Source organism: Elephas maximus, chromosome 1 (assembly GCF_024166365.1).
Source record: "Elephas maximus indicus isolate mEleMax1 chromosome 1, mEleMax1 primary haplotype, whole genome shotgun sequence".
NCBI lineage: Eukaryota > Metazoa > Chordata > Mammalia > Proboscidea > Elephantidae > Elephas > Elephas maximus.
The window spans coordinates 208,930,175-208,944,785 of NC_064819.1; the positions used below are offsets into that span (position 1 = coordinate 208,930,175).

Consider the following 14,611-nt stretch of genomic DNA (forward strand, 5'->3'; position numbering starts at 1 on the left):
AGGGTTTCTGCATGGAGAAGCTCCTAGTCTGGGGGAAGATTGATGAGAAGGCTGACAGAGAGAGAAAGCCTTCCCCTGGAGCCGACGCCCTGAATTTGGACTTTTAGCCTACTTTACTGTGAAGAAATACATTTCTCTTTGTTAAAGCCATCCACTTGTGTTATTTTGTTCTACTAGATGACTAAGAAACCTTGGATAGAGGTATAATTTTTTTTTTTTTTAAGTTTATTTCAGAGCATATATGAGCACAGCGGCTTGCAGTTTCTCAAAGCTCTTTATATTTCCTCCTGGAAATCTCTGGGAGTCCCCTGTGCTGCAAATGGTTAAGCACTCAACTAATAATTGAAAAGTTAGCACTTTGGACCTAACAAGAGGTACCTGGGAAATAAAGGCCTGGTGATCTGCAGCTGGAAGATCACAGCCTTGACAACCTTTTGGAGCACAGTTCTATTCTGCAACACATGTAGCTGCCATGAGTCGGAGTTGAGGGCACCTGGTTTGGTTTTGGTTTGGAAGCCCCGAGAGGAGGGCTCTCTCTCTCCACCCACCATCTTTTGATCCTTGTAGCGGGTTCTCTGTCTCTCCCTTGCTTGCGAACCTTAAAAAATGGTGGGGAAAAGAGAAAGATGAAAAAGTTAGAACAGCAGGATTCCCATGACATTCCATACTTGTTAGAGGGGAAGGAAGTCCTTTAACTGCACCTAAATTTTGTTTCTGACGTCTTGATTTGAGTATATTGTCTTTGTAGCAAGAGAAACGGAAGTATGGCCCCTGCTTCAAATTTGACTAAGACTAAAAATAGGTTATCAAGGTTGAGCATGGAAGAAGTGGCCCAGCTTCTTCTTCCTCCCTTTTCATTTTGTTTTAGATTGAATGAGGAGGTGGCTCACACAATTAGTAAAAACAGCAACTGGCTGGATGTCTGTGTGCATTGAACCAATTATATTTTTGTGGGAAAGTTTCCAATTCTTAAGTCTCAGTGATATAGAGGTGGGAGGCACGTGGTGTGAATGTCTGCAGGGTACATGCCCATTGACTCAGATCCAATATGGCATGACAGCAATATGGTAGTCAAGAAAAAAACTACCTCAATTTTCTTGTACTCTAACCTAACACTTCTTTCCCCTTGCTGCTTTAAAACACACACACATGGAAAAAAAAAAAAAGCCAAAGCCAAGATCACCAAAATGTTTAGAGATCTGTCAACCATCTCGAGTAAGGCATTACTGATACAGTAATGAAATTAAGCTAAGTCTGAATAGGCCACACAAAACTACCTTTCTCCACAACTGCAGTGCCCTCCATTTAATTAACAATTAGTTTTTCTGTCTTTAAAAGTTCTTGATGTCACCCTCTCCTACTTCCCTCATGCCCAAGTGGCCATCAAATCCTGTTGCTCCAAAGTATCTGTTTATTTATTCATCTATTTATCATGTATTTATTAAGTACCTAATATGGGCCAGGCACTGTGTTAAGCACTAAGGATACAATGATGAATAACATAGACAAAATTTTCACCATCAGAGCGCTCGTACTCTAGCAGGGACCCAGACAAATAAATAAGTGTTTTCAGCACTGTGCATTCAAGTTGTTGTGGTAGAAAAGGTACAGAGAGCACGTGGGAGTATGCCTAGCTTTGGGTTGTCAGGGGAGGCTTCTCAGAGTATTGATGATTTCACTGAGACGTTAAGGTCAGAAAAATGTAGCCAGAAGAAAAATGCCTTAGGCATCCTTCATTCAATGAATATTTATTGGACACTTACTCTGAGTCAGGCTTCATGCTAGGCTCTGCAGAGTTAGGTAGAAAGATAGATACAATCCCTGCTCTCCTCTTGCTTAGAGGAGGTTGGGGAAAGGGAGAAACAGACTTGAAAAGGTGGACACTAAATATGTAGGTAATGTACGTATCGATGTGGCCCTTTAAAGGGTCACTTGCTTATAATATAAATGGGGAGATTAAAAGGTTCATCTTTTTTCCTACTAAAAAGTCCAGCCAGTAATTATTCCAGAGTATCCAGGCCTTCTCCCTGCTGTGCTAAGGTGTCCTCTGGGCTTTGGGACTGGTAGTTGTCCCAGAGCTCCCAACTATAATCCCCCTACTAGGTGAGTATGGAAATCCTGGTGGCGTAGCGGCTAAGAGGGTACAGTTCTAATCCACCAGGCGCTCCTTGGAAACCACATGGGGCAGTTGTACTCTGTCCTATAGAGTTGCTATGAGTTGGAATCAACTGGATGGGAACAGGTTTGGTTTGGTTTGGTTTTTGGTTTCGGTCAGTGTGGGGAGGGTACTGCCTCTTGATGCTTCACAACACAGCCACAGAGCCCTTCACTGAAGAGCTAGGTTAATTAAAGAAGATTACACTAAAGGAGGGGAAAACTAAAACTGTTTTAAAGCTAAAATAGGTCTTTCCTCCATAGTTCATGGGAAAAGAACTCAATTTATACATTTAACAAATACACGCTAGGTCTTCCCTGAAGTGCCCAAGACAGATACTATCTCTTACGTTTAGAGCTTTCATTTGAATGAGGGGGAGACAGACAAGAAATAAGTAAACATACCCATTGTTATGAGTCCATTCTGATTCATGACCCCAGATGACAGAGTAGAACTTTACCAGACTGTCACATCTTTCTCCCAGAGCAGTGGTGGGTTCGAACCACTGACCTTTCTGTTTGCAGCCAAGCTCCTAACCACTGTACCACCAGAGCTCCTTTAAGTAAACATATACAGGGCCAGATAATTAGACATGGCTATAAGTGCTATGGAAACCCTGGTGGCTAGTGGTTAAGTGCTATCCAAAAGGTCAGCAGTTCAAATCCACCAGGTGCTCCTTGGAAACTCTATGGGGCAGTTCTATTCTGTCCTATAGGGTTACTTTGAGTCAGAAACGACTTGTGGGCAACCGGAAATAAACAGGAAGATACTTCTGATAGCACTTCCAGGAAAGTGTCTCTGAAGGAAGTGATATATTTGAGCTGAAAGCTGAGGGACAGGAAGGAGCTGGCCTGTGAAAACGCAAAATGAAATTGCACAGAAACTCTTCCCAGGGGTTCCCTGTCCTCAGGTCGTTGCTTCTCTTCACAGATGTCACCTTCTATTCTCCACCTGTTCACAACTTGGCCACCTCTATTTCAGGACAATTCTGTCCTTCTCACAGAGATTGATTTTTTTCCCCCAAGGCAGGGCCAGCCTTGAATAGTCCTCCCTGTTTGAATGAACTGTTTTCACCACTGGACTACGAGCGTTTTCACCACTGGACTACGAGCCTAGCCATAAAGGGGGACTGCTGTCCATCACGGTGTAAAGAACTCCACCCTGTATCTTTAATTACGGAATCTAAAACTATATGGTAAAGCCTTTTGATGGATTTCTACCTCAAATCCTTGTTTTCCATTCCTGAATTAAGGAACCCTGGTGGCACAGTGGTTAAGCGCTCAGCTGCTAACTGGGCTGTTAATTGAAAGGTTGGCAGTTCAAACTCACCAGCTGCTCCAGGGAAGAAGGATGTGGCAGTCTGCTTCCATAAGGATTTATAGCTTTGGAAGTCCTACAGGGCAGTTCTAGTCTGTCCTACAGGGTTGCTATGACTCCAGATTAAGTCCATGATGGCAGTGGGTTTGGTTTTAATCATCTGCCTGGAGCCCTGCTGGAGGAGCGGTTAAGAGCTCAGCTACTAACCAAAAAGTCTGCAGTTGGAATCCACCAGTGGCTGCTTGGAAACCCTATGGGGCATTTCTGCTCTGTCCTATAGTGTCACTGTGAGTCGAAATCCACTCCACTGCACCAGGTTTGGTTTTTTAGGTAAACATCTGCCTATTTTTCTGGACTATATTATTTTAACTCCTCAATAACATTAAGGTCAGCAGGCCACTGAATAGCTTCAGATGCCACTAGATTGGCGTTTTGGGGACCTGTCAGGAAAGGAGTGTTGGAAGACGTCCGGGACCAAGGAGGCAGGCTCGCGAAGAGCCCCAGGATGACGTCACTCCAAGGTAGGTCGGCCCAGCGCAAGGGCGTGACGTCACACGGGCGGGCCCGTCCGCCATGAGGTCACCTGGTGGGAGCGGCCAGGCCGAATCCCCAGTGTCGTCACGGACGGGGCGGGGCCGGAGCGTGTCAGCGAAGCCGAATCAAAACAAGCCGGAGACCCGCCTTTTCCCTCCGGTTCGGGAGCGGCTCGTTCGCGCCCCGAGCCCGCGGCGCCCCGAGCTCGGGTGGCCGCGCGCCGGCTCCAGGAAGCCGGGCAGGGCGCGGGGGCCGGGATGGCGCGGCGCGGGCCGCGCGGTTAGACGGGCGCCGAGGAGCCGCCGGCCCGCGCCCACCGTTCTCTCTCGGTGCCGGGACCGCGGGGGGCATGAGCTGCCGCCCCGCGGGGAGCCGCCTTCGCTGACTCGGGGCACCTGGACGCTCACGAGATGCCTAACCCCAAAAACAGCAAAGGCGGCCGCAAAAACAAGCGCGCCAACAGCAGCGGGGACGAGCAGGAAAATGGAGCCGGGGCCCTGGCAGCGGCGGGCGCGGCGGGCGCGGTGGCCGGGGGGGCCCTGGCGGCGGCGGCCGGCTGCGGAGCGGCGGCGGCGGGCGCGCCGGGCACCGGGGGCGCAACGGGCGCGGGAGGCGCGGGAGCTGGCGCTGCGAACGCCTTGGCCACCGCGGGGGCTGCGGCCGCGGGCGACGCCAAGAACGGTAAGACGGGGCTGGCGGGGCGAGCGCCAACTTCCTCCCCGACGGGGACCGCGCGGTGGCGGGGCCCTGGGTGGCGCGGGCGGTGCGTGGACAATGCGAGAGTCAGGAAGTGCTCACCCCGCCCCTCCGCCCCGCGGTGGGTGCCCCTTCCCGGTCCCCACGCCCGGCCGCGGGGGTGGCTGTGCGGCCCCTGGGTCCGTGCCGGACACCGGCCGCGCGCCCCGGGCAGCCAGCGGCCAGACTTCGAGGGCGACTGGGGTGACTGGCTGAGACAGCGCTACCCTCCGGCCCGGGCCACGATGCCCGCGCTGGCAAAGCTCGGTGTGTGCCCCAGGCCAGGCCGAAGGAAAGACGGAAGGAAAGAGCTGCCCAACTTGAGAAAAATGATCCGATTGAAAACTTAGGCACCAGTTCCTTCGGCCCTGTGCTGCCCACCCACCCGCTTTAGCCCCGAGCAGAGGAAAGAGCCTTAATTCCCAGCAGATCCAGGCTTGCTAGGCTGACTGCCACAGGTGAAGAGGCCCTGAGACTTTTTTACTGCAGGGCGTGAGTGTGTGTGTGGGGGGTGCTCTTCAATTCTCTTGCTTGCTTGAGGAAGGAAGAGAATCTCAACTTAACTTCCGTTCCCAGCCGGGAGTTGAAAAAATTCATCCTCTAGATAATTGTTTCACGTTTTAAGAAGGAAGCCTAATAATCTTAGGTAGTGCCTGAAGTCTTCTTTTGAGGGGCATTTAGGAAATAGCTAAGATGTGATGGGACTCAGTTCTTACTACTCAGACAAGATTTTAGTTCTAGTGTGCTGGCCAAACACTTTTTACTTATTTGGACAGTTCTTTGAATTCCTTTGGTCAGATAGGCTTTCGGGAAGGAACTGTAGGTATATTTTAATGAAGGGAGGTTAGGGTCCTTATGTCTCGCTTTGAACTTGTAGTTTTCAATTTAGGAAGCTGTTCTTTATGTAGATCAGTCACTTTTTTAAACAGGGTACCTGTTCTTAGAAGAATCCCACAGTGCTGTGAATATAGGAGACTGAAGTGTAGCTTGTTAACAACAAGCGTAAACTCCATTGGCTGTATGTCTGCTGTATTGAAATGGCACTAGGACGTTCACAGACTTACTCGTTTGTGAATTGTTTGATCATACAACTTTTGGCCAGACTATGCTCTCCAGTTTTTTGTCTTTTTGTAGCTCTAAACTTCATTTTGGTATTGATCTGGCAGAGGGGAAGCTGCCCAGACTCTAAAAAAAAAAAAAAAAAAAGACTCTAGGTAAGACAAATTGCTGGCTCAGCCATTTAAGCTTTGCCATCTGAAGCTCAGCTTCCTATCTGTAAAATGGAAACAAAACAAAACCTGTGAAAGCCAGAACCTATGTGATGTGGAAACCTGTCAGAGAAGGAAAACTCAAATATTTTCCACTAAAAGAGAGTGATAGAAAAGTGGTAAAATTGCACCCTGCACCCTGGCAAAGGCAGAAAATTTGTGAGACCTGGTAAAACAAGGCAGTCCTGCCGAGATCCACCTTTTACAAGTTTCACTCTAATCCGGGTCCCCAGATGCCCTTTCCCTATGTCCTCACCAGTCCCCTGTTTTTGTTATGTACGTAACAAGCTTAGGAAAGTTCGTCACTGTAGTAAGTGATCAGTAAATGATAGCCGTGGAAACCCTGATGGCTTAGTGGTTAAGAGCTTTGGCTGCTAACCAAAAGGTCAGCAGTTCGAATCCACCAGGCACTCCTTGGAAACTCTATGGGGCAGTTCTACTCCATCCTGTAGGGTCGCTCTGAGTTGGAATCGACTCCACAGCAACAAGTTTGATTTGGTTTTGGTATCATTCATTTGGCAACCCTGGTGGTATAGTGGCTAAGGGCTATAGCTGCTAACCAAAAGGTCGATAGGTCAAATCCACCAAGCACTCCTTGGAAACCCTCTGGGGCAGCTCTCCTCTGTCCTACGGGGTCGCTGTGAGTTGGAATCTACTCGACGGCAGTGGGTATCATTCATTTATTCATTCAGAAACTATTAAGCACCTACAGTGTTATAGGTGCTGTGCTAAAGGGACAGTGGTAGTTCGGATAGAGACCATCCTGCTTCTCATGGAGCTTGTGTTCCCATTCTGGTGGTGGATCTGGTTTACCCTGCTATCTTCTGCTTGACTACGTGGAAGCTTTCCTTTTTTTTGTTGCTCCAAAAGATTAGATAACTTTAAGGCGGTGCGAGAAATTTTTTTCTTAGACTCGTGGTATCCCCAGTTTCATAAACGTTGAACTGGTGATGTTGTATCTCATTGTATTGGTTCCGATTCACAGCTACCCTGTAGGACTGAGTAGAACCACCCCATAAGGTTTTCTAGGCTGTAATCTTTGTGGGAACAGATTGCCAGGTCTTTCTCCTGAGGACCTAGTGGCTGGGAAGTGGTCATGGGGCCTGTAATTACTTTCTTCAGAAGTGGCAGACTCAGGGATAATTTAACAGTGAGCCCTGGTGGTGTAGTGCTTAAGAGCCACGGCTGCTAACCAAAAGGTCGGCAGTTCCAATCTACCAGGTGCTCCTTGGAAATCCTATGGGACAGTTCTATTCTGTCCTGTAGGGTCGCTATGAGTTGGAATCGACTCGACGGCAACGGGTTTGGTTTTGGTTTGGTTGGCAAAATTGATTAATCAGGAAATTACAAATGCTTTTTTTTTGTGTGTGTGTGTGCTGTTTGAGGCTGTGCTTTACAAAGTAGTGGCATGAGAAGTGGCATTCGTGAATTTTTAAAGGAAGAGTCGAAACTTGTCAGACTCAACTGAAACAACCCAATTATTTTTAAATTTTAAAATGGCATTAATTGGACTATTTTAGTATTTTAAAATGTATGTCAATTTTTTAGTTAACTGACATTAGAGTTTTAAAAAATAATCATGATATGTAAAATACGTGTGAAAGACTGTGACATTAGATTTTGTGATTACGAATATTAAGAATTAAAACAATTATTTGAAGGAAATAGTAAATCTACAATCATGTTAAAGCTTCAAATGGTTTGTTCTTGTTGTTGAAGTCAGTTTTTACCTCCATTTGCAAGCATACAAGCTTAATGTGTTAACTTAAAATTAATAGTTTTTTTTTTTGCAGTTGTTTAGAGTTTAAAGAATGGTTTTATGTTTTGTAGCTCTTGGGCAGCGTGGCCACCAGGGAAGGGTAATATTACTCTTAGTGGTTCAGTGTTTGTCAGGAGGTATAAATAACCACTTATTCTATAAAAGAAGATTGCTGGCTATGGCAAGCTTGGGGAAGCTGTGGTGTGGTTGTAGATGAAGAAGTTGTACATCTTGGGTAAGCTGAATTTTAATTATAAGAGTGTTGTACCCCTGATAAGAAATTTATTGGTCATACATTTTTAAGTACTATGTTATGTAGCTTCTTATAGGGATTGGAGTTGTCATAAAAGATGAGGAAGAATGAGGAAGCACTACTCCATGGTAAACATCTGCCTGCACATATTGTAGTATTTTGTTTGTAGGTGGACAAGATTTGCCAACCATTATTTTTAGGATCTAGTAATCATGCAGAAGTTTATAACTATGTAGTTTCACTGTGAAATTCTGGTTCCATTAAGCCTCTGCTTTTTTGCTTCAGGCATAAGAATATCTGAAGCCTTAATTGTGGTATGTAGTTTCTGATAGGCCTGGATTCCAAGTATTTTTGTAAATTCCCGTTTTAGGGATGACCATTGTTCACCACTCCACTTATTCCTGACTGCAGGGAACCTGGGCTGCCTGTAGTTGTTGTGTGCCATTGAGTCGATTCTGACTCATAGTGAACCTATAGGACAGGGTAGAGCTGCCTCATAGGGTTTCCAAGGAGCAGCTGGTGGATTCGAACTGCTGACCTTTTGGTTAGCAGCCTGAGCTCTTAACCACTATGCCACCAGGGCGCCCTGGGTTGGGTTGCCTAGTTGGCCTTAATTCATTCAACACTTCTTTGTAGCAGATAGAGTTAGTTTATGTAGTGATTGTCTTTGGAGTCTGTAGTCAAATCCTGGCTCTCTAATTACTTGCCATAGGACCTTGGGCAAGCCATTTCACTTCTGAGCTTCAGTGTCTGCATGTGTAAAATGGAATTATATTCTATGTATCTGTCGATCTATCATCTATCTGTTTTCATTTATCTATCTAGTAAAATGTGCGGTAAGTGTTTTTGGTATCATTACTAGTGAGGGAGCAATGCAAGCAGGGTTGGGCAGAGGGAGTAGTTGAACTATGATGCAGTTAGAACAGAGACCTTAGCCGATTCTCCCAGTAGGGAGCTCTGGGGCTGGGATGGCACTTCTGAGTTATCTTACCTTGAGGCAAGAGGGCAGGGCCTTTATTCCCTGCACCCCCTCCACTGACTAATCATTTGGGCATGGCCTGCCCCTAGGAAGAGGGTATGATCAGCAGTAGGCGGGAAGGGGGGCGTGGGGGGGTGTTCTCTTCAGCTGGAGAGCTGTTCTGGAGATGGACTCAGCCGAGAGCCTTTGGCACTCAAGTAGTGAGGGAGGGATCTGGGCGGCACACCACAGTATCCACTACAGTGTTGTTATTATCAGAGTCCTTTGGGTGCAGATCCTTGGTTATGTTTCTTATTCCCCTACTGTTACTGATTTCTTCACTTAGACCACCAGTACCATTCACATAAAGCACAAGTGTGGGATAAATATTTCTCACTAATGACTAAATTCTACAGCACTTAACAACAATGACTAAATAGGCTTTGTGAACAATGCTGGGAGTTAACCACCATAACGTATAGCATTGTTTGGATGGGGAAATGTGTTCTTAATTCCATACATCTGTTTTGTAATAGATTTTTGGAACAGCTCCTGTTCTTATGAACAAGATGTGTATTTTGCTGCATACGTAGTCCGCCATACATACTTTTATAACCTCAGGTTTGTAGTATGTTTTGAATAGTTTCACTTTTTAGATGTTTAATTTCTACTACATTTAAATTGCCTGTTCCATCAGAAGGAAAATGGAGAGTGGTTGCTGTTTATATTCTAATTATGGTAAATTTATTGAGAGTCTAAAGTAAGTAGAGCACCATTGTGACTTCGGAAGACATTTCTTTGCCTTATCTAGAAGTCAGTTGTGTCAAGTTTTTAAAAATATCTGCTACTTTTGAATGTTGTCTTTTGAAATCCTTCTTTGTAAGGGGGGTTAGAAGAAAACATTACCTCACCCATCACATTCTTCCTCTGCACTTCGTATATAAGAGTGAAGACCTGTTCTGTGCTCTGCTAATGGTATTTTGTGCACAGTCCTATTCTTTCTCTATTCCCTTACTTGTTAGAGGGCCTGTGCTTAAGTTCTAGAAACTAAACCTTCAGTGTCAGCTTTCCTACAAATGCAAGAAGATGTATCCTTCTACAGAGAACTGAAAACAGGAGATGAAATTGGGAAACCTCTTGCAGCTTGATTTTCCTCTCAGTTTACTCTAGGCTCCTGGATGTGAGCAGTTTAAACAAGTTTAAGGTATCAGAGTGTGTTCTTTGTCTTCTCGAGCCACCCCTTGAAATCTTTTGTTCAGCTCTTTTACTTCATCGGAAGAATGAAGATCGAACAGAAGATTTCAAAGGGCTGCTTGAGAAGACAAAGTAAAGTGTATGATGACATGTGCAAAGAGCTGGAGATAGAAAACCAAAAGAGAAGAACACACTCAGCATTTCTCAAACTGAAAGAACTGAAGAAAAAATTCAAGCCTAGAGTTGCAATAATGAAGGATCCTATGGGGAAAATATTAAATGACACAGGAAGCATCAAAAGAAGATGGAAGGAATACACAGAGTCACTATACCAAAAAGAATTGGTCGATGTTCAACCATTTCAAGAGGTAGCATATGATCAGGAACCGATGGTACTGAAAGAAGAAGTCTAAGTTGCTCTGAAGGCTTTGGTGAAGAACAAGTCTTCAGGGGTTGATGGAATACCCGTTGAGATATTTCAGCAAACGGATGCATTGCTGGAAGTGCTTACTTGTCTATGCCAAGAAATTTGGATGACAGCTACCTGGCCAACCGACTGGAAGAGATCCATATTTATGTATATTTCCAAGAAAGGTGATCCAACCAAATGTGTAAATGGTTGAATAATATCATTAATATCACACACAAGTAAAATATTGCTGAAGATAATTCAAAAGCAGCTGCATCAGTATATCAACAGGGAACTGCCAGAAATTCAAGCCAGATTGAGATGAGGATGTGGAACCAGGGGTATTATTGCTGATGTCAGATGTATTCTGGCTAAAAGCAGAGAATACCAGAAAGGTGTTTACCTGTGTTTTATTGACTGTGCAAAGGCATTCAACTGTGGATCATAACAGATTATGGATAACATTGACAAGAATGGGAATTCCAGAGCACTTAATTGTGCTTATGAGATACCTGTACATGGATCAAGAGGCAGACGTTCGAATAGAACAAGGGGATACTGCATGGTTTAAAGTCAGAAAAAGTGTGAGTTAGGGTTGTATGTGTTCACCATGCCTATTCAATCTGTATGCTGAGCAAATAATTGGAGAAGCTGGACTCTATGAAGAAGAACGGGGCATCAAGATTAGAGGAAGACTCATTAACAACCTGCATTATGCAGATGACACAACCTTTCTGACTGAAAGGGAAGAGGACTTGAAGCACTTACTGATGAAGATAAAAGACCACGGCCTTCAGTATGGATTACACCTCAACATAAAACAAAAATCCTCACAACTGGACCAAGAAGCAACGTCATGATAAACACAGAAAAGATTGAAGTTGTCAAGGATTTTATTTTACTTGGATCCACAATCAACACCCATGGAAGCAGCAATCAAGAAATCAAAAGACGCATTGCATTGAGCAAATCTGCTGCAAAAAACCTCTTTAAAGTGTTGAAAAGTGGTGGTGTCATCTTGAAGACTAAGGTGTACCTAACCCAAGTTGTGTTTTCAGTCACCTCATATGCATGCAAAAGCTTGACGATGAATGAGGAAGACTGCAGAAGAATTGACACCTTTAAATTGTGGTGTTGATGAAGAATATTGAATATACCAGGGACTGCTGAAAGAGCTAACACACCTGCCTTGAAAGAAATACAGCCAGAATGTTCCTTGGAAGCAAGGATGGCAAGACTACATCTTACATATTTTGGACATGTTATCAGAAGGGATCAGTCCCTGGAGAAGAACATCATACTTGGTAAAGTAGAGGGTAAGCGAAAAAGAGGAAGACCCTTATAAGATGGATTGACACAGTGGCTGCAACAATGGGCTCAAACATAACAACGATTGTGAGGATGGCACAGGACCGGGCAGTGTTTCTTTCTGTCGTACATACAAACTTAACAACAGGGTATCAGAAAGGAGACTTTAGAGGGAAAAAAATTTGTGCTTAATGGTTTTTATTACCAACTTTTTGGCATTTTTCAGGGATTTAGTTAATTTAAAATGTTTTGCTGTTATTTTGCCAGTAATAAAATGGTTGTTGTAGAAAATCTACAAAAAAAAAAAAGATAAGCAAAGTTCTCTGATTTTGTACTCGGGCCCTTATAATCCCACCACTTAGAGATCCACCGTGGTTAACATTTTTGATGTATATTCTCGCAGCTTTTTAAACATTTTTCTTATAGACTTTTTAAAGTATATAGTACAGTTTTTGCAAAAAGAGGATCATTTATATACTTTATAATCTCTTTTTCCCACTTATAATTTTAGCAGTGCAGTAAATATTCAGGTGTATCACCATTTTTAAGGCTTTTACAATAAGTCATCGAATGTCTGTACCTTGGGTAATTTGATCATTCCTCTATTGTTTGACCTTTCTAGTCCTTATACCTTCATATCTGGGCATTCAGCCAGTTACTTTTTTAGAATACATTCTTACTTTCGACTCGCTCAGCCAAAGGATATGTATATTTTTATGACTTTTAATACATACTGACAGATGGCCCCATAGAAAGGTCGTACCATTTTGACACCACTGTGGTCAGAGTGCCCTTTTTCCATAGCGTCACCAGTCCCCGGTTCTTATTGTTTTAAAGACATGCTGGAGAATTGGTGAGACCCTGAAATGTCTCAGCAACAGAAGTGTCCTGTTTGCATCAAGAACCTGGAGTAGGTGCTGCCACACTTAGGAAGATTTTCTAAGGCTGGATTTATTCCTACTGGGAATTCTGTGGTCTTCAGTGGTTTGGTGGCTAAAAAGAATTGAATAAAATGTCTAATAATGGTGAATGATAGAGTTAGTGAAGATGACAACACAGGCCTTTGAAATTCTGTCTGTAACTGGACAGTGTTTGACACCGTTATTCTAATCTTATGAACAAGGCCTAGAGTTTTGAGGTTTCAGTCAAGAAGCATGGGGTTTGAACATACCTGGGTTTTAGTCTAGGCACCACAACTTACTAGCCTAGTGACTTCGGAGCCAGTTATTTAATCTTTCTCAGTCTCCATTTTCTAAATGCAACTCTGCAGTGTTATATGAAGATTAAGAAAAATAACATATGTGAAAGATCTTGGCACAGGGCCTGGCAGATATGAGCATTATCAGCGATAGCTTTCTAAGTTTTGTGGTTTGTTCAGTCTTATCCAGTTAAAAACTTGCTAAGCCATTATGCTATTGAGAAAGGGTACTGGGAGATAATAAGATAGTGGTAAAGGGCCTGTGATTATTAATGTAGAAAAAGACAGTGGTATCATACATGCTTTTAGGTAAGCACTGATTTGACTATAAATGATCTTCTGTTCTTCTCCCATCATTTCTCTCTCTGATCATAGTTTACCTGGAAAAAAAATCAGATGATTTAGCAAGAAAAAGAAAAAAGTGTGAAAATGGTCCTCCTTCCCACTTACTCCCTTCCTTCCCTCCCTTTACCTACCCTTTCATCCATCCATCCAACCATCCACCGATCCACCCATCCACACCCATCCACCCATCCACCCACCCATCCATCCATCCATCCATCTCCTATGTATTATCTGCTATTTGTCAGACATTGTGCTAGTTTCTAGGATTACAGAGACAAAAGACCTGGGCTCTAGGGGCTAATGATCAAGTTGGGAACCTTTATGGAAATACATACAAATAGGTTATTATGTGTACTATGCAAGCACAGCTATGAAATAAAAACCAGGGCTTCTCATAAGGGGTTAAAGTATGGGATTGGATTTGAAGATATGGAAAAGTGAAATGAGCATGTGAAGCTGGTGAGTGGCTGAGAGGACATGAGGAGCCCAGCATGTTCTTTGGGGATCAGCCAGGGCTTAATACTACTGAGAATTAAACAGAAGACCCTCCCCTGTCTTCAGGCAACAACTAGAGAGCTCACTGTTAGGTCATTTGTTCATTGCTTTGTTCATCTGTGTACTCATCCATTGGTTAAACATTTATTATGTGCCTACTGTCTTCTAGGACTGGAAGTATAGTGTTGAATTATACTCGGGGGCATCAGAATTCATACACTTAAGGTCTCATAGTGAAGCTTGGAGAGAGGCATGTAAAACTGGGAGCCATGATAATGTATTGTAGCTGCTCAATGGAAAAAATGGTTTCTTGGAGGAGACGTTTGAGCTGAGTCTTACAGGAAGAGAAGCAGTTGGTTCTGAAAGCAAAGGATGTCCCAAGCAGAGGGAGATGAGAAAGGGCCCTGAGTTCTGGTTGCTGAAGGAGTTCGATGTGGCTGGGTGAGAGTGCAGTGACAGGAGGCGAGGGTGGTAAGGGAGTGGGGCCAGACAGCCAAGTCTCAGTGCTTTGTAGCCAGTGGAGAACCATTATTAGGGACATGGTCAACTTTATTTGCAAAAGGGGGTAATCATAGGTTGTTGTTAATCTTGTAAAGTTATTAAATATTTTAACAGAATGGGTATCTTTTGACGTTTTTTCTTTTGATACAGTTAAGTCAGGGATCGGGAGTCCCTGGGTGGTG

General features: G+C 44.1%; 1 protein-coding gene across 4 annotated transcripts in view; it reads left to right on the forward strand.

Moving 5' to 3' along the window:
* The first annotated feature begins 4,321 nt into the window (after nt 1–4,321).
* The window catches only part of HECA (hdc homolog, cell cycle regulator), a 67,628-nt gene continuing 57,338 nt past the window's right edge, over nt 4,322–14,611 (forward strand). For all 4 annotated transcript variants that reach the window (XR_007519418.1, XR_007519419.1, XR_007519420.1 and 1 more), the window contains exon 1: nt 4,322–4,687. Coding sequence is in view for 1 of the 4 variants with exons in the window: in XM_049902336.1 (XP_049758293.1) it covers nt 4,417–4,687 (271 nt within the window). In the remaining 3 variants the exon portion in view is untranslated. The remainder of the gene's footprint in view (nt 4,688–14,611) is intronic.